Raw genomic sequence first — 26,578 nt, 5'->3', positions numbered from 1 at the left:
AGAGGGATGGGCCCCATGAGTGTGGGCAGGGGCAAGCATTTCCACTGGGGAGTGGAGAGGCTCCCATTCCAGGGGCCTGAGAAGAAGGAGAGGGGCCTGCCCTTGGAAGCTACCATGGATGAAAGAACCAACGAAAAGCTCTTGGAGAATCACGATTTATCATTTTATTTAACACAGCCTTTTCTAGCACTGATGGAGTCTCAGGCACTCTGCTGAACCTTTTAAAGTGTTTGTTCATGTAATCCTCACTGTGACACTATGTAAGCATGATTATCCTCCCCATTTTACAGAGCAGGAAACTGAGGCACAGAAGGTTTCCTGTCATTTAGTAAGATCATGAACTGGTAAGTGGCAGAACTGGGGCTGGAAGCAGTCAGGTGGCAGCGGGACGGTGGTTCCCTCGAGGGAGGAGGAGGCAGACAGGAGGTGAGGCTTGACAGTCACCTGCCTGTCCGCGGGAGCCTCGGCCAGGCTGTAGGAAGCACTGCACTCCACAGTCTGCGTTTGGACCCCAGGGACCCCAGGGCAGAGCTGAGAGCACTGAAGTGTGATTCTAAGTGCGTGTGTGTGTGTGTCTGTGTGTGTCTGTGTGTGTGTGTGTCTGTGTGTGTGTGTATCTGTGTCTGTGTGTCTGTGTGTGTGTGTCTGTGTGTCTGTGTGTGTATGTGTCTGTGTGTGTGTCTGTGTGTGTGTATGTGTCTGTGTGTGTGTCTGTGTGTGTGTCTCTGTGTGTGTGTCTGTGTGTGTATGTGTGTGTGTCTGTGTCTGTGTCTGTGTGTCTGTGTGTGTGCGTGTGTCTGTGTCTGTGTGTCTGTGTGTGTGTATGTGTCTGTGTCTGTGTGTCTGTGTGTGTGTCTGTGTGTGTGTCTGTGTGTGTATGTGTGTGTGTGTGTCTGTGTGTGTGTCTGTGTGTGTGCGTGTGTCTGTGTCTGTGTGTCTGTGTGTGTGTATGTGTCTGTGTCTGTGTGTCTGTGTGTGTGTCTGTGTGTGTGTCTGTGTGTGTATGTGTCTGTGTGTGTGTGTCTGTGTGTGTCTGTGTGTATGTCTGTGTGTGTGCATGTGTGTCTGTGTGTGTGTGTCTGTGTGTGTGCGTGTGTGTGTCTGTGTGTGTGTGTGTGTGTGTGTGGCTGCATGAGCCATATGTGTGCTCTGGGCTCTGTGTGTCTACAGGGCTCTCACTGCCCATGGGACATCCCAAGGCCTGATTATTTTCACCTGCATCAGCTGCCAGGAGTTCGACCCTGATGCTTGTGCTTGTAGAACCTGCTGTTCTCGTGTAAGTGTGTGTGTGTGTGTGTGTGTGTGAGAGAGAGAGACCATTCAAATGAGCCTCAGCCCTGCAGCCAGGCACTGCTCTCACTCTTGGCTCCTCTCCTTTTCTGTTTTTTATTTTATTTTTATTTTTTTGAGACAGAGGCTCACTCTGTGCCCCAGACTGGAGGGCAGTGGCATGATGATGGCTCAATGCAGCCTCAACCTCCTGGGCTCAAGTGATCCTCCCACGTCAGCCTCCTGAGTACCTGGGACTATAGGCACATGCCACCCTGCCAGGCTTATGTTTTTATTTTGATTTTTTTGTACAGATGGGGTCTCACTTTGTTGACCTGGCTGGTCTCAAACTCCTGGGCTCAAGCAATCCTCTTGCCTTGGCCTCCCAAAGTGTGGGATTACAAGTGTGTGGCACCATGCCTGGCCTCCCTCTCCTCTTCTGAGGCACAGATTGCTTAAGTCCATCCAGCATTGGCAGGCTGCAGTTTCTGATATAGCCATAGGCAGGGCTGGGCCTGGAAGCTGTGGCCACAGGCCAATAGGTACAGGTGCCAGCCCAGCGCTGTGCACCCACCAGGGCCTTGCTCAGGGGCACCTGTTCCTCCCTGGAGGTCTGGAAATTGCACGTGTTATCTGAATGTTCCTGGAGTCACAACTGCCAGCAGACACCCATGTGCCCTCCTTTGCCCTGATGCTCCTTACCCTTGAGGAGAAAGTTCTAGATCCAGCTTTGCCTGGAAAGGGCTCGATTGTTTTGGCCTATGTCTCTCCCTTCCTCCCACCTGCCCCAGCCTGGCCAACCCTGCCAACCCCTTCCTTGGAGGCTCATCTTGGCTTCCCCTCCCCCAGAAACCCTCTGAGCACCCTAGCCGGTCCCTGCTTCTGGGAGGTGCAGTTCCCACTTGCCACGGAACAGACACTGCGGGTGTGGAATTTCACACGGGCCAGGCCGCCTGCTCCTCTGTTCCTCCTGTGCTCTGTGCAGGGAGCAGTATAGGTCTGTGCCCCCAGGGCTGGCACTTCTGAGGTCAGGGACTGTTCCAGTTCAGCTCTGTCCCCTACTCCTTCCTCCTGGGCACCATCTGGCCCAAGGTCTGGCCCAGGAAGCATCGGCCAATACCTTTGTTCTGCATCTTATGGTCAGGGCGGTCCTCACTGTGAACCATCTTCCCCTCAGACAGAGTTCCTGAGTACGGGGGTGGTATCTTCTTTCACCTGAGGACTCTGCCCCTGGGCTGAGGCTGCCTTGGAGTCCCTGATATAGAGGAGAACACACATAGGAGATGCCTGTCCATCTGTCTGCCTGTATGTCTCTCTGTCTGCCTATTCACTATGTCCCTGTGTGGGAAAGATGGCCAGGAGGAGCTGGCGACCTGAGCGGGGTCTTTGGCTGCACCCATGCTAGGGAGATCCAGACCCATGACAAGGTCCCGGAGACCACTCTGGACCTGAGGTGGTGGGTATCGGGGCCAGGAGAGGGAGTGGGGATGGCTTCCGGCAGCCCCTCCCACTGAGCGGCCCAGCTCGGAGCTGTGCTGGCATTGCTGGGGTGAAGGGTCATTTGTTTCTCTCTAAATTGCTAGAGGAAGAGTTGGGATATTCCCCTTCTCTTTAATCCTGACTTCACATTTTAAATAAATGTGGGGCTGGGTGCAGTGGCTCACACCTGTAACCCCAGCACTTTGGGAGACCGAGGTGAGCAGATCGCTTGAGCTCGGGAGTCCAAGACCAACCTGGGCAACATGGCAAGACCCTGTCTCAATTAAAAAACAAAAAGTAAAAATAAATCAATGTGGTAGTGAAGGTGGATGGAAGGAGGGTCTTCAGGAGGAGGTGGGCTGGGCCTTGGAGGACACAGATAGAGCTCTGAGGCCTTGGGGAGGGCCCCTGGCAGCTGCCTGGAAGCCCCTCAGGTGGGCTTACCTTGCCTCAATCTTTGGTCCCGTAGCTGATAAGGCCACCATTTCCAAGTGCCAGGCAGTGGACTGGACGCTCTGGGGGCTGATCTGATGTCATTTAAATCTCCTAACAGTGGGGTAAGGATTATGATGCCCATTTTCCAGATGAGAAAAGCGAGGCTCAGTGAGGTTAACTTGCTTCAGGTCCTAGATTAGCAAGTGGTAACACTGCACCCAGATTTGTGTCATTCCAAAGCCTGTGTTCTAACCTCTACTAAATTTTCACCCATGGCTGGAGCTGATCTACTTTGTGTGTGAGGGAGAGAGGGAGAGAATTCTGGGAGTGGGCATGCATGCATGATTCTTAGGAACAGTATTAGGAAGGGGGTGGCAGGTAGGTAGGCTCACACTCTCGAAGGAATGCAGACACACACACAACAGCCACGCAGACACAGGGACAAATGCTCGTGTAACACTAGACACCTCTACGTAGGAATGTAGACATCCATTTAGATTTTTCCCACAGACACAAGGATGCCCAGACACTGATTTGTAGAGCTGATGTGCAGATGGTTCTAGAACTGGGACAGCTGAGCCCCCCAGGACTGGGGCCCCTACGAGGAGCCAGGGGCAGGCTTCTGGCCCCTTGTCCAGCTGGCCAGCAGCAGGTAGAAGGGTTGCCATTTCCAAGAGAGCAGGCAATGGAGAGAGGAGGAGACTGAGGTCCCCCACCCTGAGCTCTTCCGCAGAGGAAATGCCTTCCTGAAACATCCCCGAGGCTCAGTTTCCTTAGCTGTAAGGTGGGGATTCATTATATCTACTTTGCTAGGCTTGGTTAGGATGACTTTAGCTAACGTCTGAAAAGCAGCTAGCAGACTGCCTGGCACGCTGTACTCACCAAGCAAATCATTTTTATTCATTTACTTGTTTGTCAAACACTTCCTGGCCCTCTTCTGTGTGGGACCTTTGTGCTGGACTCAGAAAATGCAGAGAAGCGTAGGGCAAGGACCTGCCTGAAGGACACTGCTTCTGAGACTTTCCCTGTTCTGGGGTCATCGTGCCCATCTGCTCTGACTCTCAGGAACCTACGTGGCCTCTAGCACATCTGACTTGTGGTCCTCTCCCCCAGGAGACTTTGTGACCGTTTTTGGCATCTGTATTCCCTTCCTCTTGAAGTTTGCAGATGATAGAGGCTGGGCAGTAGGAGGAGCCTTAAAACTCACCTGTTCCAAGCTTCTGTCCATGACAGATCCTACCCTACCTGGTCAGGCTCTGTTTCCCCTGTTCCCGTCCTCCTTCAATCATTGGCCCCAGCCACATGGATTTCTTTCTGCCCCTTGGACACACCAAGCTCATGTAGGAATTTATTTACCCTTGCAGTTCTTTCATCCAAGAAGGCTCTTATCCATGGATTCTGCATGGTCCATCCCACACATGTATGTGCATGAGCAGATGTGCATACACACACACACACACACACATACACATGCTTAGCATGTCTGAGTTTTCTCATTATTCAGGCCTCTGCTCACCTGACACCTTTCCACAAAGGTCTTTGCCTCTAACCCCTCCTGAGACACTGCCATTGCTTTTCTCCTTGTTGGACATATGACCTTTGTTGTTTACCAAAAAATCTGCATGTTGGAGGAAGAGATGCAGGGAACAGTTCCCATGTTCTTAACATATCTGTTTTTACAGGTTCTTTTTATACAAATGTGTATAACTGAGGTTCCCCGCACCCCATCACCTTTCCAGGAGTTTGTTGGGCAGCCCCTGCTGGTGGGGGCAGACCTTGTATACAGTATACATTTAAAAACCAAGGCGGCTGGGCACAGTGGCTCACACCTGTAATCGCAGCACTTTGGGAAGCCGAGGCGGGTGGATCACCTGAGGTCAGGAGTCCGAGACCAGCCTGGCCAACATGGTAAAACCCTGTCTCTACTAAAAATGCAAAAATTAGCCGGGCATGGTGGCAGGCACCTATAATCCCAGCTACTCGGGAGGCTGAGGCAGGAGGATCTCTTGAACCTGGGAGGTGGAGGTTGCAGTGAGCCGAGATTGCACCATTGCACTCCAGCCTGGGCGAAAAGAGCAAAACTCTGTTTCAAAAACAAAATAAAACAAAACACCAAGGCAGGTAATGCATTTTGAAAGCAAGTAGAATAATAATAAACAAGATAAAATATGCATTTGAAAAGAAATCTAAATATATATTTTAACCACAAAAGACAGTCACAATAATAAAAGGGAGACATCGCGTTAGTTCAGCATTTATAACTACAATAGGTGACAAAGTTCTTTTGATGTCTGAGGCTGAGTTTCCCCACCATATTCTCTGCGCGGATGTAGAGATCCACACGTTCAAGCCTGTCTATTCTTTAGGCTGTAATTACCACATAAGAGACACTTGAGGAAGGAGGACATAGTGTAGGAAGGGAGAGATTTTAGGTTGAAATTATCTGGGTTGTTTATTTGACCCAGGCTGGCTTTTCCTTCCCCACCTGCAGAATGTAAACTTTGTGAGCGCCCAATCCTGTCCTTTCATTCCCCACAGTGTTCCCGTACCCAGCACAGTGTCTGTGGAATGAGAGACCCCCTTTGATGGCCACCAGCCTCTTCCTTTTCTGCTCACCTGTAGCTGGGAGAACTTGCTCCCTCAAATGGAGCTAACTGGCCTCCCTGTAGCCTTTCCCTCTGCCCCAGACCTCCCCCTGGGACCCCTGCACATGTCGTCAGAGAGAATGCCTCTGTCTTTGTTCTCGGATGGATCCAAATCGTGCATGTATAAGGCCACGGCATAGAGGAGCCTCTCACTGGGCTCTTGCTGTTCAAACTCAGGAACCAAATGGATCCAGATAAATCCTCAGCTGACTCGGTTGCTACTTAAACTCTTGCTTCTTACTATCTAAAACTCAGGAGCTGAACAGATGGGGATAATAGGACTTTCCTGACTATCCAAATTCTTACTTCTTAGGAACGGAAAAGATTTGGATAGCAAGCGAGGTTTGTATATTAATATAGCATGTTCACATAGTATGCGAATATAGTAGATAGGATGGATAGATTTTATACCTTCAGTATCTGTTGATTGAGAAAATATACCGTTAATATAATTCAGGAATAATTTTAAGTGATTGTAGTTTTTGAATCACGGAAATTTTTACATACATTTGCTTTATACCTAAGTATTTTGTGTGTGCTATTTTAAGTGGCATTATCATTTTCAAATTTCAGTTCATTTTCTTGTATCTAGGAATGCAATTGACTTTTGCATGTCGATCTTATATCCTACAATCCTGCTATACTCAGTTGTTGGTTCTGGTCGTTTTTATTAACATAGATTTTGTAGGCTTTTTGTTTTCTGCATAGACAACAATCATGTCATCTGCGAATAAAGATGATTTTATTTCTTCCTTTCCAATCTATATCCCTTTCATATCTTTTTTCTTGTCTTATTGCAATAGCTAGAATGTCCTCCACATACATTTGGAAAATAGTCCCGTATCCATGTTAGGAACACACAGTTGTGGTACATCTGGACTCTTGCAGTAAATCCAGGGCCCGTGGGTGGGACATCGGCTCACACTGTTGGAGGCAGAGATTAAGAAGCTTAGGGAATCAGCCTTGTACCTAGAGGTGACCACTGAGTTGGTGCTCACTATAACCTCTGTCCTTTTGACGTCTCAGAATGTGCTTCTCACTGGGCTGCAAGCCATGAAGCACAAACTGGGTGTGTGTTTGGGAGTTTGTGGTGGGCCAGGCAGGAATGACAGGCAGGAGGGCTATGTCCCTGGATGGCCTGGGCTGGCCCTCTCCCTTCACGAATAGTTTATGCTCTGGGGTCTGGACTCAGGGCAAGGAACAGTGCCAGCATCCTGCAGGGTAGGGGGTGTGGTGAACTGGGACTGTAGCAGGTATCTCTAAGGACTACACCATCAGGCTTACCTGGCAGTGGCTGGGGAGGATGTCTACCCCCTGCTTGTTTATTGACAGCTACTGCTGGCCGGGTGGACTCCTCCAATTTCAGTCAGAGTAGAAGAATTTCAAAGGACAGTCTCTGCCAGGATTTTCATTGTGCAGATGGAAAAACGGAGGCAGGGGCATTGCTGATATAAGAACGCAGGTCTCTGAGGGACAGGATGTGTGTGCCTGGTAGCCAGGGCCAGTGAAATGTGAGCAGAAGTGTGTGATTTCTGGGCAGAAGCATTTAAGACTGGTGAGATTTTCTGAGCCCTTCTCCCCTGCTTGGCTAGAACCTGATGTCTCCTTTTGGGCTGGTGACATTATAAAGTGGTGGCATCTTTGAGTGACCACGATGAGCAGAGCTCCCTTCCAACCTGTGTGTGAGTGAGAAATGAACCACTGCTGTTGAAACGTCTGCGCTCATTTGTTAATACAGCAGAGCTTCCCCTGTGCTGACTGAGACACTGCTTGGCAAAGTCACCTTGGCAAAGGCTCATAACTACCACCAGCCTCGGTGTTAGGACTTGCAAAATGGGCACACTCATTCCTGCTCTGCTGTGCTTACTCCGAGAAGCTTTTGAGCTTCAATGACAGCACGGGAGAGGGAGGTCTCTATGAGGTCTGAGGCCTCGGAGGGAGAGGGCACAGATGTGCAGGATGCTAACTGGCCTTTAGTCCAGGCGGGGGGGTCCTGGGTCACCTCCCTCGTACTGGGGCACCATCTCAGGCTTGGTTAACAGATATGTTCCCTTTAACAGGTGGCCCTCCCCCGGGCGGCGGTGCCCCCTGGCACCTTCGAAATGTCCTCAGTGACTCCGTGGAGAGCTCAGATGATGAATTCTTTGATGCCAGAGGTGAGTGAACCCCAATCTCACATCAGTGGCTGGGTGACCTTCCTAGAAACCTCAAGAAGAGGATCCCGTTTGGGTGTTCGCATCCCTCCCCACTCAGACATGGTATCTGCAGCTCCACACTCCATACTTACCCATCCTATGCGTGTGCCAAGAGCAGGGGCTCAGCCTTTGCCTGTTTGCTGTTTGAAATATTTGTTGAACCTCTACCATGTGCCGGGAACTCTGCTAGGTGCTCGGGATCCTGTGGCAATCAGTTGCCATGTTGCTGCTCTCATCAAACTTATAGCCTCACAGGAGAGGCAGACATCCAAGAACAGGACAGGAAAATACAATGACGAATGGGGAGCATTGCCACTAAGTGGAAGTGCCACCGCTAAGTAGAAGTGCCAGCTGTTGTAAGAGAGAACAGTCAGGCCAGGCATGGTGGCTCACGCCTGTAATCCCAGCACTTTGGGAGGCCAAGGCAGGTGGATCACCTGAGGTCAGGAGTTCAAGACCAGCCTGGCCAACATGTGTGTTCCCTTAACAGGTGGCCCTGTGAAATCCCGTCTCTACTAAACATATTTTAAAAATTAGCTGGGTGTAGTGGTGGGCACCTGTAGTCCCAGCTACTTGGGAGACTGAGGCAGGACAATTGCTTGAACCCAGGAGACGGAGGTTGCAGTGAGCCAACACGGTGCCACTGAACTCCAGCCTGGGTGACAGAGTGAGACTCTGTCTCAAAAAAAAAAAAAAAAAAAGAGAAGAGAGAAGAGACGTCAGAGGGGCACCTAATTTAACATGGTGAGGATGTTGTTAACACTCTCTCTGTAGAGCTAAGGAGGAAGACATTGACAAGGTGAAGAGAGGAAGAAAGAACCTTCCGGACAAAGGGCACAGCAGGTGTGATGGCCCTGAAGTAGGAGAGACAGGAACATTCCAGGAACTGGAGGAAGGCTGAGTGTCTAGGATGTGGCAGGCAGTGGGGAGGGGACTGCGAGGAGATGCTGCGTGCACCTGTGAGTTGGTGCAACTTAAGATCAGCCTCGGCCGGGGGGCGGTGGCTCACGCCTGTAATCCTGACACTTTGAGAGGCCGAGGTGGGTGGATCACTTGAAGTCAGGAGTTCAAAACCAGCCTGGCCAACATGGTGAAACCCTGTCTCTACTAAAAATACAAAACATTAGCCAGGTGTGGTGGTGGGTGCCTGCAATCCCAGCTACTGGGGAGGCTGAGGCAAGGAGAATCACTTGAACCCAGGAGGCAGGGGTTGCAGTGAGCTGAGATTACACCACTCTACTCCAGTCTGGGGGACAGAGCAAGACTCTGTCTCAGAAAAAAAAAATGAGCCTCATATATGCAGGGAGGGTCAGAGTATTCGAAAGACTGTTGCCAGTGTTCAGGTGAGAGACAGGAAAGATGGGCAAATGACCTCTGCATCTCATCATGGCCAATCCACGACATAGCAAGGAGCATTGTTGACACTGGGATTGAAAAAAAGGGGCATCCAATGGGGTGGGCATTTCAGGCAGAGATCAGCCTGAGCGAAGGCTCAGAGGTGTGAACACCCAGGCAGGTGCACGGGCACGGGAAGGTGGAGTCGGTCTGGAATTGAGCAGAGAAGACCCTCCCCAGCCATGCTTGGCTGGGCTGCGTAGGAGTCGAGGAGAAGCACCAGGGTCCTGCTCCACAGCCCAGGAAGGTCTCTTGCTTGGCCTGCGTGGCCCCACTCTGGGAAGTCACTGTCTTTAGGGTGTTGACTTACTCCTGAGATGGGTCCGGCTTTGAAATGCCTGGCAAACGGGGTCTTGGAAGAGAAGCAGACTACGTGCTGGGAAGACATCTAGAAGACATCCAGAGCAGGCACTTGGGATGTGGTCTCAGCCGTGCCGTCGACTAGTTCTGTGACCTTGGCGGGTCTTTCACCTTCTCTGGGCCTCAGTTTCCCTATCAGCTCTGTGCCTCCAACAATGGAGAAGACTCAGTTTGGGTGATTTTTAGGAAGCGTGGCTGGTAGGTGGGGAGCTGTTCTGACTTGAGCCCCCACGATTCTTGGCTCTGGGCGGGGAACCTCTCCCCTGATGCCAGCCCTAAACCAGCCCATTTGGGGCCTGTCTCCCATGGGCGTCTGATTAGAGTGGCTGCCGGGGCTGAATTTCTCCATAGCAACTAACCCACAGTGAGACAACAACGGCTTCAATATTTTGATGCTTGGAAGACTTTCATTTAAAACATTTCTGCAGTTCATCAGGGCTCTGCGTTCCCAGCTGACAACAGAGGCATCTGTGGGTGGCACGAGGGTCAGCTCTATCCCTTCAAGCCCTGCTCACCTGCCGTCCGTGAGAGCAGCTGCAGTGCTTCTCACACTGACGGCTGTCTCCCTGGCCCCTCAGTTGTCTCCGTCCTCTCCCTCCCATCTCACGGCTCATTCTGCTGTGACATTGGCCCCACTTCTCACTCCTCCCGTGTTGGTGGCCCTGTGTTTTCTTTCTCATCATCCCCTTTGTTTTTTTTTTGTTTTTTTTTTGAGATGGAGTCTTGCTTTGTAGCCCAGGCGGGAGTGCAATGGAGCGATCTTGGCTCACTACAACCTCTGCCTCCCGGGTTCCAGCCTGCCTCAGCCTCCCAAGTAGCTGGGTTACAGGCATGTGCCACCACGTCCAGGTAATTTTTTTTTTTTTTTTTTTTGTATTTTCAGTAGAGACGGGGTTTCACTATGTTGGCCAGGCTGGTCTCAAACTCCTGACCTCAAGTGATCTGCCCGCCTCGGCCTCCCAAAGTGCTAGGATTACAGGCATGTGCCACCACACCTGGCTAATTTTTTTTTTTTTTTTTTTTTTTTTTTAGTAGAGATTGGGTTTCACCATGTTGGCCAGGCTGGTCTCGAATTCCTGACCTCAAGTGATCGGCCTGCCTTGGCCTCCCAAAGTGCTGGGATTACAGGTGTGAGCCACTGCGCCCGGCCACTTCCTTCTTTTCTTCTCCCTTTCTTTCAGGATATCAGACTCTCCCCTGTCTTTCCCCATCTTCTGCTTCTCCACACACCCTACAGAACCTCGTATATCTCTGCAGCCTCCCTCCCATCTGCCCTCTTCCAGAGCATCTGCATTCCTAAGCCACAGGATCCGCCCCACAGGCTGCTGGGATCCTCTTTAGTTCTAATTTGCCGACTCCTGACCTCCTTTCCATTCTTCCCTGGACCAACGCCTTTGTGTGTTTCCTTGGCTCAAGGCAGTGAGAGGTGAAGCCATCCTTTCTCTCTATCCAGGGGTCTGGTCCAGCACAGCCTAGCTCAGCCAGTGCTCTGTGTCTGGAGCCAGGTCATGGGCTTCTGAGCATCTCTTGAGGGGCTGCTTCCCTGCCCTCTGCTCTCCAGCCCAGGCTGAACCCTGACCCTGACCCTGGGTGTGGTCTCTGTCTTCCACTTGAGCAGGGCCTGGCACCCTATGGCCTCAACATTTCCAACTCTATAGTTGTGGTGAGGCCAACACCATTAAATCCAGCCCGACTCAGTCATCCTGCACTAAAGCCTTCAAAGCTCCCTGGGTTTCCCCCATGAGTCCCTCAGATGACTCCTTGACTGCCATGGATGTCTAGTCCAATGGTTCCTGCATGCTTGGAGGTCTTCACAGGTGACCTTCTCTGTGCCTCCCCGCAGAGACCAGCTGGGCAGTGGGTGTGGCAGTCTCATTGCCGCCTGGGCAGCCTTCTGTCCCTGAGAGCTCCTGCATTTGTACTCCCTCCTCTGCCCATAACCCCCGTCATGATCCCCCACCCCAGCCCACCTCAACTGATACAAAAATGACCAGCGGAATGAGAAACCCAACGGCGTCTACACCGGAAGAAACTGCATTGCTGGGTACCAGCACTGACCGGGCCTGGGAACATTGTATCTCCCTCCTCAGTGCACTCATGGGGAAACTGAGGCCACAGCACAGACGGGACCCCCCCCCCCTCAGATCACACATCAAGGTGGAAGTGCAGGGGCTGGAACCAGGAGTTTAGTGTCCAGGTCAGCCCTTTTCCTTTGCTGTGTTACGGATATTGGGACCATCCTACTTCCCTTGTGGCCATCAGCCCAACCGATTGGCCCAGCACTGGGGTTCACTTGGAGAGGTCCTTGGAGCTCATGGTCTGGGAGCAGAGGGGAGTTCTGGGTTCTGGGGGTCTCTGGTTGTGTATGGAAGGCGTGGGAGGGATTAGGGAACAGTCAGGCAGGAGTATTGAGCTCTCTGGATCCATAACAACTCCTCGGCAGGGTGCCAGCTCCTCTGGCTAAGGTGGCAGGTCTGGGGCTCAGGAGTGATTAGGTGCTGCAGGGTGGGCTATGGAGTCCAGGCTCCCAGATGCAAAAGAAGTGTCACTCCCCCTACTGCCAAGACAGGATATCTGGGGGACCATGGCCCAGCGGTGCCAAGGTTGGAAGATGCAGAGTGAGGGAAAACCCAGAGCGGCCAGAAGGGGATGTGGCCTCCAACCCATTCCAAGCCAGAGCTGGGAGGCTCCTCAAGGTTTCTGAATCCAACACCTCTGACTCACTTTACAAGCTGGGAAACGGAGGCTGGGGAACCTTGTTCAGGGCCACACGAGGAGGCAGAGCGGGAGCTAGAATTCAGCCTCATTCATTTACTCTTTCAACAGTATTCATGGCGCATCTGTCCATCAAGTGCCAGGTGCTCTTTTGGGTGTGGGGGATACAGGAGCAACCGAGTCCTGCCCTAGCCAGTGGAGCTTATAGCCCAGTGGTGGTGGTAGGTGACAAATAGAAAGACAATACACAAGCAAATACATTCTATTAAGAATTACCATAGGCCGGGCACAGTGCCTCATGCCTGTAATCCCAGCACTTTGGGAGGCCAAGGCAGGTGGATCACGAGTTCAGGAGTTCGAGACCAGCCTGGCCAACATGGTGAAGGACCCCCTCTACTAAAGATACAAAAAAGTAGCTGGGCGTGGTGGCACACAACTGTAATCCCAGTTACTTGGGAGACTGAGGCAGGAGAATCACTTGAACCCAGGAGGCAGAGGTTGCAGTGAGCCGAGATCATGACATTGCACTCCAGCCTGGGTGACAGGGCAAGACTCCGTCTGAAACAAAAAAAAAGAATTACTATAAATAAAATAACACAAAGGAATAAATGCTGCACCATATCAGATATATACATGGCAAGTAAGCACGTGAAAAGATGCTCCATGTCATTCATCATTAGGGAATGATGTCATTATTGTAAATCAAAACTGCAATGAGATACCACTACCTACTTATTAGAATGACTGATTAAAATAACTTACAAGGGGCTGCCTCATGCCTGTAATCCCAGAACTTTGGGAGGCTGAGGCGGGAGGATCACATGAGGTCAGGAGTTCGAGACCAGCCTGATCAACATGGAGAAACCCTGTCTCTACTGAAAATACAAAATGAACTGGGCATGGTGGAGCATACCTGTAATCCCAGCTACTCGGGAGGCTGAGGCAGGAGAATCACTTGAACCTGGGAGGCGGAGGTTGTGATGAGCTGAGATCGTGCCATTGTACTCCAGCCTGGGCAACAAGAGCGAAACTCCATCTCAAAATAATAATAATAATAACTTACCAAGATGCGGAGGCACTGGGACTTTCAAACTCGGCTGGCGGGAATGTACGATGATACAATCATTTGGGAAAATCTATTGCAGCTGCTTAAGAAGCGAATCATACTTCACTACCATGTGACCCAGCCCTTCTGCTCCTTGGCATTTCCCCAAGAAAAAGAAAGCATTTTTCCACCTGAGGACTTGCTCATGAATGTTCCCAGCAGCTTGATGGATTATAGCCCCACACTGAAAATGCCCAAATGGGCATCAGTGAGCGAACAAATTGTGGTACAGTTGAGAAGGAATGGACCACGGATATATGCAACAATATGGATAAATCTCAGAATAATCATGCCAAGTGAAAGAAGTCAGACTGAAGCAGAGTACATCCTGTATGATTCCATTTATACAACAGTCTAGGACATGAAAACCAATCTGTGGTGCCAGGAGCAGATCAGTGGTCGCCTGGGGATGGGGAGTTGGGGGAGGAGGGATAAACAGGGGCAGGAGAGAACTTCTAGAGGGGATGGGTCCTTGTTCACTAGCTTGGTTGGGGTGACGGTTTGACAGGTATGTACATATGTCAAAACTTACCCAGCCATGTGCTTTAAAGGTGTGTAGTTGATGGAATGTCAATTATGCCTCAGTAATGCTGTTTAAAAAATGGAGACTGTCCCCACCATATAACATAAAAGGACGCGATAGAGTGGGTGGCTGTCAGAGGCTCCCTGGGGTGTGCCCCTGAGATGAGAGCTGAGTAATGAGAAATGCACCACCTGCAAGTCTCAGGGTAAGAGTGTTCTGGACAGTGGGAACAGCCAGCGCAAAGTGATGGGAGGAATGAGCGTGGCATCTTCTTTTTTTTTTTTTTTTTTTGAGACGGAGTTTCATTCTTGTCACCCAGGTTGGACTGCAGTGGCATAGTCTCGGCTCACTGCAACCTCCACCTCTCAGGTTCAAGCAATTCTCCTGCCTCAACCTCCCAAGTAGCTGGGATTACAGGCATGTACCACCAGGCCTGGCTAATTTTTTTTTTTTTTAATATTTTTAGTAGAGATGGGGTTTTACCATGCTGGCCAGGCTGGTCTTGAACTCCTGACCTCAGGTGATCTGCCCGCCTCAGCCTCCCAGCGTGCTGGGATGACAGGCATGAGCCACTGCGCTCAAGCTTGGTGTCTTTGAGCAACGGCAGGAAGGCTGGTGTGGCCGGAGTGAGCCAGGGAGGCACTGGCTCAGTGTTCACTGTGGGTTCACAGCCCCAGCGAGGAGAGAGAGGGTGGACTAGACCCAGTAACCCGTATTGTGGAAGGCAGTGGGTGTCCTCTGGACATGCTTTCCTGGCGAGGCTCAGGGTTGGCCCTGGGTACCTCTGTCCCATTCCCAGAGAAGGCCAGAGATGCAGAACTCAAAATCTGTAGTGCAGGATGGATCCTCAAAATGGAACCATGCCTGGACCTTGAGTGAGCTCCTCATTGTGAGGGATGAAGATTGCTGGGTGACAGGTAGTCCGGCCAGAAGCCATGGGTAAGAAAAGCTTCGTGGACCAAGGAGGATGGGTTGACCTGTTAGAGCAGCTCAGGTTTCCCAGGGTCCCTGGCTAAGTTCTAGAGAGAAAATGAAACTGTCTTTTGAGGTCTTCATCCCTGAAGGGACGCAAGGTTGGGGCTGGAGCAGTCACTGTGGCATTGGGTGAGTTTGTTTGGGATTTGGCTGGATATACCAAGCCTAGCTCACTTTATGTTCTGTTTTTATACCAAAATGTATGTCTTCACTTAGAAAATATCAGCTGCATCGTTCACTTTAACCTTCTGCTTAGATGGAAAGAACACTCCAGTTAGAGCCAGCAAACATCTAGGTACAAACAGAGGTGTTTTCATGAAATTAACTGCCAGGAGATAGTGTTACTGGAAGTCCCTTTAATTGGCAGGATGTGGATTCTTAGCCCAGCCCTTCCTCTGAGGTTCTGCATGGCCGTGGGCCAGTGGCACAGCTCTGCACCTGTGAAATGAGGATGCTGGGCTTTACCTCGAAGGATCTGTCAATGAGGCTCCCCATGGCCTTGCAAGGCTCTGTTGGCTATGGTGTCCAGGTCCATTCCCTCACTTGAATGGGAAATACTTCTTTTCTTTTGGTTTCCCCACCCCCTCCAGTATCTAAATAGCCCTCCCTCCATGACTATGCATAAGCAGGCCAGGCCCTGACAGTTGCAGAGACAAAAGTGCCATCAGGGCCAGGAATGGGGTGATTATGGTGGTGGTGGTGGTGGTGGTGGAGCTAGGGTTTACTGTCAGGGCACATCTGGCACTGGGTAGCTGGATCAAGAGCAAAGCACAAGACTGTCTCCCTTGGCAGGGCTAAGGGAACTCTCTGAGCTAGAAGCTGGAGGAGTCCTCCTTTCTGCATTTACCCCCCTGTCTGTTGTGTCCTTGGTTTCTTGCTGGGCACTGAGGTGCCCAGCCTGGCTGGTCCTCCCCTCCCCCACTCCCCAAAGTGGGAAGCTGGGGCCTGAGGAGCTGGGCTCTGTGTTGCAGAATCTGATTGTGCCTCCAACTCCTGGTTTCCCATAGCAACTGGGAGAGGAAGGTACTGCAGGGCTAAATCATCCCATTTTATAGACAAAGTCTCAAAGTCAGGGTCAGGTCTCACAGAGAATGGGGGGCACATGCCAAGCCTTTGATCTGAGCTTTCCCTGTGATCACTTAGCCTCCCGGGGGTTTCTAACCCCAAGGGTGAGGGTGGGGGAGTAGAAGAAAATGCTATGTGTCCTCTGGGCGTAGAGGACCAGGCTTCCATGATGGTTGTGTCACTGACTGGCTGCCGTCTGATCTCAGGCAAGTCTTGGGTCTCTGAGCCTCAGGTTCCTCATCTATAGAATGGCAGGGGTAGAAGTGTTTGTCTCCTGGAGGGAGTGGAAAGATGTCACTGTGGGAAGCTGCATGACTATTCCTGGGCCAAGGAGCCATCACAGAAGCAAACCACAGGTGTGCCGTGGGCCGCCACTCTCCCCTGCCTTTTCCCCCATTAGGGGAGGGGAAGTGGAAGACAAAACGCCGTGGAACCAGGCCCAACACGTCTGGGGATGAGCTGTGCCGGGACTGCCCCTCACAAGGAAGAGGGAGTTATGGTATTGACTATGGGGGGCCATGGCGGCACGTGATGGGCAGTGCAAGGTGAATATGAGCAATCTTGTGGCCCAGAGCCCCAAGCAATGCATATCTAGGTTCTTGGAAAAATCCATGTTGTGAGCCTGATGACAGGTGCTACTGGATGGGCCATCTGCAGAATGTGACCAAGCCCTCGGCTCCATGAGCTGGAGGTGAAGCCTTCCTGGCATGATAAAAGGAGAATTTTTTGTTTGTTTGTTTGTTTGTTTGAGACGGAGTCTCACTCTGTCACCAGGCTGGAATTCAGTGGCACGATCTCAGCTTACTGCAACCTCTACCACCCGGGTTCAAGTGATTCTTCCACCTCAGCTTCCCGAGTTGCTGGGATCATAGGCGCCCACCACTATGCCCAGCTAATTTTTTGTATTTTTAGTAGAGATGGGGTTTTACCATGTCGGTCAGGCTGGTCTCGAACTCCTGACCTCGTGATTCACCTGCCTCAGCCTCACAAGTGCTGGGATTACAGGTGTGAGTCACTGCACCCGGCGAAGACAAGGAGATTCTTTACTCTGGAGTCCTGTCAACAGTAGAAATAGAAGCTCCGGGGTAAGAAGAAAGGCTTTCCTTATAGCATTGGAGGTTGTGCTTACAGGAGTATAACCAGGTTTTGGCCAGGGTCAGAGTCAGTCTGTGGTCAAGGCCAGGGCTATGGTAGCAGTGGATGAGGTTCAGCCTGGAGCTTCGTCAGAGCTGGGTCAGGTCTCAGCAGGGTGAAGTACATGTTAAAACCATGTCCGCAGCAGAGATCACCAGGATAAGAATTAGCATGCAAGAGACAGTCACCAGAAGGTGAAAAGCAGAATCAAGCAGGGCATTTATACAAATGAGCACGGTGTGGCTCCACAGGTCCTGTTGGAGGCTTGTCCTACAATGTGGGAAGCAGAGCAAAGACTGCAAGCTGAGCCCTGCAGCTCCCCTCTTTGCCTGAATGGCTCCAAAAGGAGATACTGCTGCTGCTGCTTCCGTGTGTGTGTGTGTTCTTATTGCTTCTCAGGGGACAAGCCCATTGTTGCCAGAGTGAAGACGTAAAGGTTGAGTGTGGGAGAGAAAGCATGTTGGGGAGTTGGGAGGGTACACAGAGCAGCAGAGAGACAGGGATGGGCGGAGGGTCAGGGAGTGTGAGAATGCCAGAGAAGGTACGAGAAAGCAGAGAGTGAGAGGGAGCAGGAGGGAGAGAGGGCCACACACACATGCACACACATGCATATATGCACACACTCATGCATGTACACAGTCACACATGCATGTACATATTCACACATGCATGTACACACATGCACACACATGCACATATGCACACACTCACACATGCACATGCACACGTGCACACACACAGAGCAAGAGACAACAGGGAGGGGAGGGAGAAGACCCTTAGGGAGCAGGGGGCTGGAGAGATCCTGAGGACAGAGACCTGGGGAGACAAAAGAGAAATCCATAGAGAATGAGAGAGATCAAGAAAGAAACATACCCAGTCCAATAAAGTGAGACCCAGAGAAAGGAAAGAGAGAAAGGTGCTGGGGTGAGACGAGAGCAAGGCTATGCATTCGTGTTCCACCCAGAGAGAGATACAGATGTGGCAGGCAGCACGGGAGAGCTTGGGAGAGGCCAAGAGAACTACAAGGACCAAGAGAGACACAGACCCATAGAAAGGGGTCCAGAGAGCTCAGATCTGAGTGAGTCAGGGCCAGATGTAAAGCGTGAGAGAAGCATGCTGAGACTCTGGGAGAGAAAAACATATTTGATCAGAAACAGACAAAAGCCCAAGAGCCAAAGATGGAGCAGGGGTATACTGGTGATTAGGAAAAAAGGGGAAAGAGGCCAGGGCCGTGCAGGAGTAGGCATGCTCAGACCTCCAGAGCCCTGGGAGACCCCACAGGGTTCCACTAGCCTTGCATGCACCACTGGGACAGGACTTATGGCACTGTAGAAGAAATGGGAGCTAGGATATGCTGAGCACCTGCTGCATACCTGCCTCTCCCAGCTCATGTCAGAGGTATTTCTATCATGTTTTTCACAAAATTGGATTCCAGCAGGGGGAGGTCGTGTCTCACCCTGCACACAGTAGGTGCTCAGGAATCTATTCAAAACGGATAGCTCCATGCTTGAGTAACTGAACCAGGAGACAAAGAACTCAAGGTGGTAATCAGGCTGATCCTGATTACCTGACTCTGGAGCTGGGCTAGCGTGTCACAGGGGCCGACAACAGCAGGAGTGGAACCAAGAGTGAGCGTAGGGCATAACACCCATGCTCCTGCTGCTGGCGGTGGTGATGGTGATGATGATACCATCGTGCAATAGCATCTCAGCCTGTACTTTTACGGTGTGGGGGGCACTCTTATAAACACCTTGCCTGCATCATCTCACTTAATCCTCACCACAATCCGATGACATAGGGACTACGATGATATCATTTTTTAGATGAGGTAACTGTAGTTGTATTGCTAGCAGATGGTGGGTCCAGGATTGAAAGCAATCAGTCTAACACCAGAATTGAGCTCTTAACCTCTTCATAATTCTGCTTCCTGAAGAATAATATGACCTTATATTTGTTTCTAGCACCTCAAATTGTGTTGTACTCACAGCAGCTTGCTAGACAGAGCTATAGAGCCAGAGTCGTTATTGTTGTTTAAAAGGTAGGAAAACAGACACAATGGTGGAGGGTGTGGAAAAGCACAAAGCTCACACGCAGCAGGATCTTCACTGGAACCTTGTCAGGGCTCTGCCCAGTACGGAATAAACCAGTTCCCAGACGGAACACGCCAGGCTCAGGAAATTGTCCGAATGTGTGTGGTGCCTGGCTGGAGTGCGGGCAGCCAATACAGGATGTCCAGGGCAGGCTATCAGGATGGCAGGATTTCAGGACTCTTGAAACAGTATACCTGGTTTTGAATCCTGACTCTAGCCAGTGACCTTGGGCGAGAATTCCTCAGCTACTCTATGCCTCAGTTTCCTTGTCTATAAAATGGGGATAACAATAATTGTACCTTTTTTGTATTGTTATGAGAATCGAGTTAATATTTGTAAAGCACTTATAATAATCTCAGTGTGTGGTAACGGTTAGATAATTGTTGTTAAGTCAATCAAATAGATACATAAAATAAGACAGGAGGAGATGTCCTAACAAGAACTGCGGGTCTGGTCAACTGAGTGCTAGAGTGAATCAGAACTCTGGACAGCTCCCAAAGCTTCAGATCCACCATATTGATTCCTTCTGTTGGTAAAGTTCTTTGGCAGTGAAATGGATCTCAACACTTTATTCTTAATTATCATAAGGTTGGAGATTGTCCTCAACACCCTTTGATGTCTGTTCTGTGAGGGAGGGCACAAAGCTCTTCACCAGAAAGGCACATCTGTTTTTGGGCAAAGTGTGGGGAGGACAGCACACGTGCCTAAGGGATTGTCTTTGAAGAAATGTCCCTTTGTAGGACAAGGGACGGTACCAGATGTGTGTATCCGATGTGTGGGACCCAGGGCCTTGTTTTCAGTGTGGTTATGGAATCTTGCCCCACTGGTTTCTCCCAGAGGAATCACTATGCTCAGACAAGGAAAGAACAGGGATAGAGACAGGGTTGAGGGGAGGAGTGCGAGAGAACAGAGGCTTTAAGAGGGTCATAAAATTCAGATGGGGGCTAAAGGTTCCATACAGCCCAAAGCTTCCTTAGAACCAGAAGGTTTCTTCTCCTCCAGTTACTCCAGAGCTACATCTGCAGCTCACAAATCCTCATCCACTCAACTCCTGGTGGTGAGTTACTTCTCATGTGATGACATCACCATGATGGCTGTCGTCTATGAGCACCTGCTCTGCAGCAAGACCTTTACATCCATTATCTCATTTAATCCTCACAACACCTCTGTGGCCAGATCCATTTTACTGACGGGAAAATTGAGGGTCAGAGAAGTCAGTAATTTAAGGAAAAACTGCTTGCAAATGACAAGGTTTTGCTCTTTCTTCCCAAACACACTGACTTTCAAGATATACTGCCCTCAGTGCTAGGAATGGTGCTTTCTATGGGGTTCCAGGCTTTTTGTTACTTTCTTTTGCTATAGCACGTGGAGGTCCAGTAGGGTACAACAGTACCTTCTTGCAATGACAAATCTCTGAAAGTCTTGTAACTGTCTAGCTACAGTACCTAGTGGAGGTACACCTCAACTCAAGGAAGAAATAGCAAAAGAGAAAATGTCTCTCAGACATAAGCTCCTGATAAGGCTACCTATCCCTAGCTGCACCTGCTCATGCTCACCACTGCTTCTTCCCACAGAGGAGATGGCTGAAGGGAAGAATGCCATCCTCATTGGGATGAGCCAGTGGAACTCCAATGACCTTGTGGAGCAGATCGAGACCATGGGGAAACTGGACGAGCATCAAGGTGAGATTCTGCTTCTCTCATAACCAGGATGTGCACATAGGTGTGTTGCAGGGTGGGCTGTAGGGCTGGCAACTGGGGCTGGGACTTGGGTCTTCTGTGACGAGTCCACCTGCCTTGGTTCCTCCTTCATAGCATCCCTGAGATTCTGCCACCTACAGGAACTCTCATGGGGACTTCCTTGGGGTTTTCTGTGGCAGAACAGCTCCAGGGTACTTCAAAAGATCTTCCTTTGTCCATAGAATGACCACCCCAGTGGCACAGGTGGTAAATGGCAGGTGCCTGGGTCCAAGCTCCTTGGACTGCCAGGTCTTCGGTATTGGAATCTGCTGAATAAGGAGGGTGACAGTTGGAGAAGCCTTTGAGCAGGACAGGAGCTGCGGTCTAAGGGGAAAGAGAAGGACAGCAGTGAGAATCAGGATTTCCTTTGGCTGAGCTGTTGAAGAAGGAGTATATGGCTGGGGATTAATCCTGGAGGCTTTCTTTGGAGAAGAGTTTTGACCAGGAGTTTGATCAGCCTACAAAGCAGGCTGATTCTTTTTGGCATCCATCTGTCCATCTGCTTGGCTATTGTTCATCACTAACAGGCTCGTTGAGCACCTACTGTGTATAAGTGCTTGGCAGGAGCAACCAAAGGTGATTCATCTGAGACCTCTGTCTTGTGATGTGTGACACTGTGTAAGTCAAGATATATGCATCAGGCTTAAGCTGAGGGCTGTTAGCTCAGAAGGGAGAGGCATGACTTTCAGGAGGCAGGAGAGGGGATCCAGGAAGGGCTCCTGACAGTGAAGCAATGGGGCAAGGCTTTAAAATGCAAATGGACAGCGTGGCTGAAGAGGTCATAAAATCTGAGCTAATATATGGGAAACTGAACCTCAGAGATCTTCAGCTGAGGGCTGTATTTGATTAATGTTACAATGGAATGAGAAGCAGAGCCAGGGCTAGAACCACATCCGGGATGCAGGGTGCTAACCTCTGTACCCGTTACCCCCAGGTTGGTTTCTTCCATCCCTCCTTCCCCACCCCACATACCACGCATCCTACTTTATTTCTTCCTCATCTTCTCTTCTCCTTCCTCTCTTGCTCCTGTCATTCGCAGTTGTGCTGTGGCCCAGAGTTGCCAAGTGGGCAAGGCCATGCTCTTAGGAGGCGTTCAGTGAGATAGTCCTGGCCCAGCTCACAAGAACAGCTGCCTTGGTGGCAGCTGTCTTGGTGGTGACCATCTTGCCCTGTCCCTGTTCCTGTTCTCATCCCCATCCCTGCCCCCTTGGTTCAGAGCTCTCCTCATGCCAAAGCACCCATCCTGAGAAATGGGCAGGCTTGGTGTGGTCATCCCATCTAACCAACAAAGAACCCAGGCTCAGAGGAGCCACGTCTTGTCCGAGGTCCCCCAAACTGGTGGCAACTTTAGGCTCAGATTCCTGGTCTTCTGATTCCCAGTCCAGGGCTTCACCTACCTGACTGGATTAAGGCTTGGCACAGTTCTGGGCCCTAACAAAGTCAGGCTCAAGGAACCATGAGTCTGAAAGGAAAGGTGCCCTGTACCACTGTCCCATCCATGAGAAGGGGTGGGGGGCTCTGAGACTGGCCCCCAAGGTCAATCCAGAGACAACGTACCAGTCTTCATAGCCATGTATCTGCCAGTGGGTCCTTTGCTGCTCTTTCCTTCATCCCGAGAATCCAGAGGGGGCCTAGAAGGGGTCATGGATTCTAGTTCCTGCCCCACAACAGTGCTTGTAGCCTTGAAAAGACAAATCTGGATTGGTACCACCCATTTGGCCATCCCCTTCCCATCCCCCACCCCCACTTGTCTGCTAAAGAGTATATGACTCAGACCCAGTGTGAACTAAGGGCTTTCGGGTGAGCAAGAGGCAGAGTGAGGTGGGAGCGCACGGGAGGGCAGGGGATGAGGAAGCATAGCGGGAAGTCCAGGAGAGAGGCAGAAGCTGCAGTGTTGGAGTTAGAGAAGCCTGGGTTTGAACTTAGCCATGCCACTCCATGACTTTGTGGTCAGGAAAAGTCACATCACCTCTCTGGGCTTTTGTTTCTTCATCTGCAGAGTGGAGGACTAGTAAAAAAGCTGCGATGATTAAATGAGATGATATTTGCAAAGTGCTTTTGATAGCAGGTCATTCTTATAATGATGGAAGGGGGAGAAGCATGGCCAGTCTTGCACAAGTGGCAGCCCTCACAAATGCTTCCTGGTGCAAGGGATGGTGTTGTTTCCTCCCAGTACAGAATGGGGAGCGGGAAGAAGAGAGGAAAGAGGGTAAGAGGAAGAGGAAGCCAGCTGGATTTCCAGCTCCTTCCGAGTCCCGTTCTCATGTGGATTCATAACGTGAATTCCCACAACACGACAGAACACACACATTCATTTCAATAGTCGTTTATGGAGCCATCACAGGGGCTCGACCCTGTGCCCAGTGTAGGGGGAACAGAGACAAGCAGGATGGTCTTGTCACTCCTTAGAAACTTACAGCAGAGTGGAAGCGACAGATCAGAGCCAGAGGTTACTATGCAGTAAGACAGGCTGGGTCCAGGCTCTGAGAGGCTCTGGGAAGTGTCTTGGGGAAAGGAAGATCCGTGAACGCTTCCTGGAAAGGAATGCAATCGAAATTGGTGGCATAGACAGAGCGGATTCTCCTGTCTTCTTCAAGTTTCCTGCCCTTAGACACAGGGCTCATTCCAGGCACCCCCCGCCCTCATGCTGGACACTCTGGTCAGTCACACTGCCTCCATGGCGCTCCAGCCACCTCGATGGCAACTCCCTGCTGTATCTCCAGCCAGGACCTTTCTTCTGGGCCCCACCCTCACATTTTTGGTAACTTCCTGCTGACTTCTACCCTTATGTCCTAAAGACTCCTTATGCTCCACAAATTCCAAAGGGAGCCGACCTTCTTCCTTTTAAGCCTGAATTCTGTTTTGTATTTCACCTTTTCTCTCCCTCACCATTTAAGTCATATATTTCATCAGCACTTTCAGACTGCTCTCATCCCTCCAGTTCTCAAGGGTGCTAATTCTGCTGTGTGTGTGTGTGTGTGTACGCTTGTTTCTCATTTGTGATTGTGAACTCATCTTGGTCACACGTACCTCTCTCTTCTTTTAGGGGAGTCTTGTGTGCCCTAGGTTGGGAAAATGTCCTCATAAAGACCAGCCCTGTTTTCTTTCCTGCTGGGCCTGAGTGTTTCACTAATCTTGAATATTTTATAGGCTAAATTTATAGTTTAGAGTTTCCATTCTACATGGGTGGTGTAAATTTAGACCCTACACCCAGAAGTGGCACAGGCTTACGGTTTTAATTACTTATGTGTGAATTTTCTCTCTCACTGTCTGTGAATGGTTTCTTTGCCGCTTCCGCAAAGAAGGTTCTTTTTTTAAGTTCCTGTAAGGATGGAATGGCCCTTCAAGGGTCTCTGCAATAAAGTGGGTGCCACATCAGCTCCTTGCCATCCACAGGCTGAGGTCAGGTTGGTGGAGTTCACAGTGCGGTTTTTAGGCTCTGATCCCAGAGCCTCTTTCTTTATTCGTCTGACTCATGGGATTCACGGATCTCCTCTATCTCAGCTTCTGCTTTCGTCTCTGGATTCCTTTTTTTGTTTCTGGCACTGTGTATCATACATTTTTTATTTTAAGCTTAGTTATATATTTATCTTTTTTGGCAATATATGGCCCAGTATATATGTATATATGTATATGTGTATATGTATATTTTTTTTTAATGGAAAGGGATCCTTTAGCATGAGCTGAACACCCAGAAGCATGTTGTTATTACTATTATTTTACAATTGTTCAAATATTATTATTTATTATTCTATTATTATTTTTGCAATTGTTTGTTTTATTTTTGTGTAACATTTCTTATTGTGGCAAAATATGCATAACATAAAATTTACCATTTTAACAATTTTTTTTTTTTGAGACTGAGTCTTGCTTTGTCGCCCAGGCTAGAGTCCAATGGCACAATCTCGACTCACTGCAAACTCCGCCTCCTGGGTTCAAGTGATTCTCCTGCCTTAGCCTCCCGAGTAGCTGGGATTACAGGCGTGCACCACCATGCCCAGCTAATTTTGGTATTTTTAGTAGAGACAGGGTTTTGCCATGTTGGCCAGGCTGGTCTTGAACTCCTGACCTCAAGTGATCCACCTGCCTCGGCCTCCCAAAGTGCTGGGATTACAGGCGTGAGCCACCATGCCCGGCCCATTTTAGCAGTTCTTAAGTGTACAGGTCAGTGGCATTAAGTCCATTCACATTGCCCCGCAACCATTACCACCAACCATCTCCAGAACTTGGTCATCCTCTGCAACTGAAACTCTGTGCCGATCAAAGACCAACTCCCCATTCTCCTTTCCCCAGCCCTTGGTAAACACCATTCTACTTTCTGTCTCCATGAATTTGACTTCTCTAGGTACCCTACATATGTGGGATCATTCAGTATTTGTCCTTTTGTGTCTGGCCTATTTCACTTAGCATAATGCTGTCAAGGTTCATTCATGTTGCATCATGAATCAGTACTTTATTCCATTTTGGGGCTGAGTAACTTTCCCTTGTATGGATATACCACATTTTGTTTATCTGTTCATCTGATGATGGACATTTAGGTTCCTTCCACATTTTAGCTACCATGAATAATGCTTCTATAAACATGATAAATATCCATCTGATTTCTTAAATGTATCCTTACTGGAAAAAATCAAACGCAACAAATAAAACCAAAGTCTCTCCTTTAGTTATTCCTTCAATTACAGACCTCCTTGCAGAGTTGTTCAATGTGGAGGGTATCTCTCTAGAGGTTGATGGTATTAGACATTAGTGCTGCAACTTACCTCTTCCCTCACATTTAACAGAAGATCTTGGAGAGATTTTCATATGAGTATATATAGATTAACTTTATTATCTTTACCTATACTATAGTATTCTCTACCATAGTTGTACCATAATTTATTTAACCATTCTGCAGTGATAGGCATTGGCATGTTTCATTATTGTAAGAATGCTTTATGGGTTTAAAGTATAAGCATTCAAAATTGCAATAGGTACTGTCAAACGGTTTTCCAAAAAAGGGTGCAAATGTATATTTGCACACCAACCATGGATTAAGTTAGCCATTTCCCCACAATATGTTACCAGATTTGATATTATTAAACTTCAACATTTTATCTAACTGCTGGGTGAAAATGTTTTCTTGTCTTGCTTTGTCTTTACCCGGTTTCCAGTGAGATTGAACATCTTTTCATAAATGTGTTGACCGATCCTATTTTCTTTTCTCTGAATTTCTTAAACACCATTTTTGCCCATATGCTATTGGATTGTTTATCCTTTTTATTGGATTTTAGGAGATCTTCATATATATATTCTGAATGTAAATTACTAGTCTGCTATGTATTTGAAATATTTCTACTTCGCTGACATTTCTTGTTGGTTTTAATAGTTTGTCAGTTGATTCTCTTGGGTTTTTCCTAGTTAGAGCATCACATCATTTAGAAATCTTTTCTTTCTTTTTTTTTTTTTTTTTTT

At 49.5% G+C, this 26,578-nt stretch overlaps 1 protein-coding gene across 1 annotated transcript in view; it reads left to right on the top strand.

Moving 5' to 3' along the window:
- Positions 1 to 7,891: 7,891 nt before the first annotated feature.
- The window catches only part of PITPNM3 (PITPNM family member 3), an 86,026-nt gene continuing 67,339 nt past the window's right edge, over positions 7,892 to 26,578 (top strand). Inside the window, exons 1-2 of the mRNA XM_017850531.1 lie at positions 7,892 to 7,984; positions 20,960 to 21,067. Coding sequence (XP_017706020.1) covers positions 20,965 to 21,067 — 103 coding nt within the window. The 5' untranslated portion in view covers positions 7,892 to 7,984; positions 20,960 to 20,964. The remainder of the gene's footprint in view (positions 7,985 to 20,959; positions 21,068 to 26,578) is intronic.

The sequence above is a fragment of the Rhinopithecus bieti genome, unplaced genomic scaffold (genome assembly GCF_001698545.2).
Source record: "Rhinopithecus bieti isolate Rb0 unplaced genomic scaffold, ASM169854v2 scaffold_32008, whole genome shotgun sequence".
NCBI classification, from domain to species: domain Eukaryota; kingdom Metazoa; phylum Chordata; class Mammalia; order Primates; family Cercopithecidae; genus Rhinopithecus; species Rhinopithecus bieti.
Note: the sequence above shows the minus strand (reverse complement) of the source record. Positions and strands in the feature narration are given on the sequence as shown.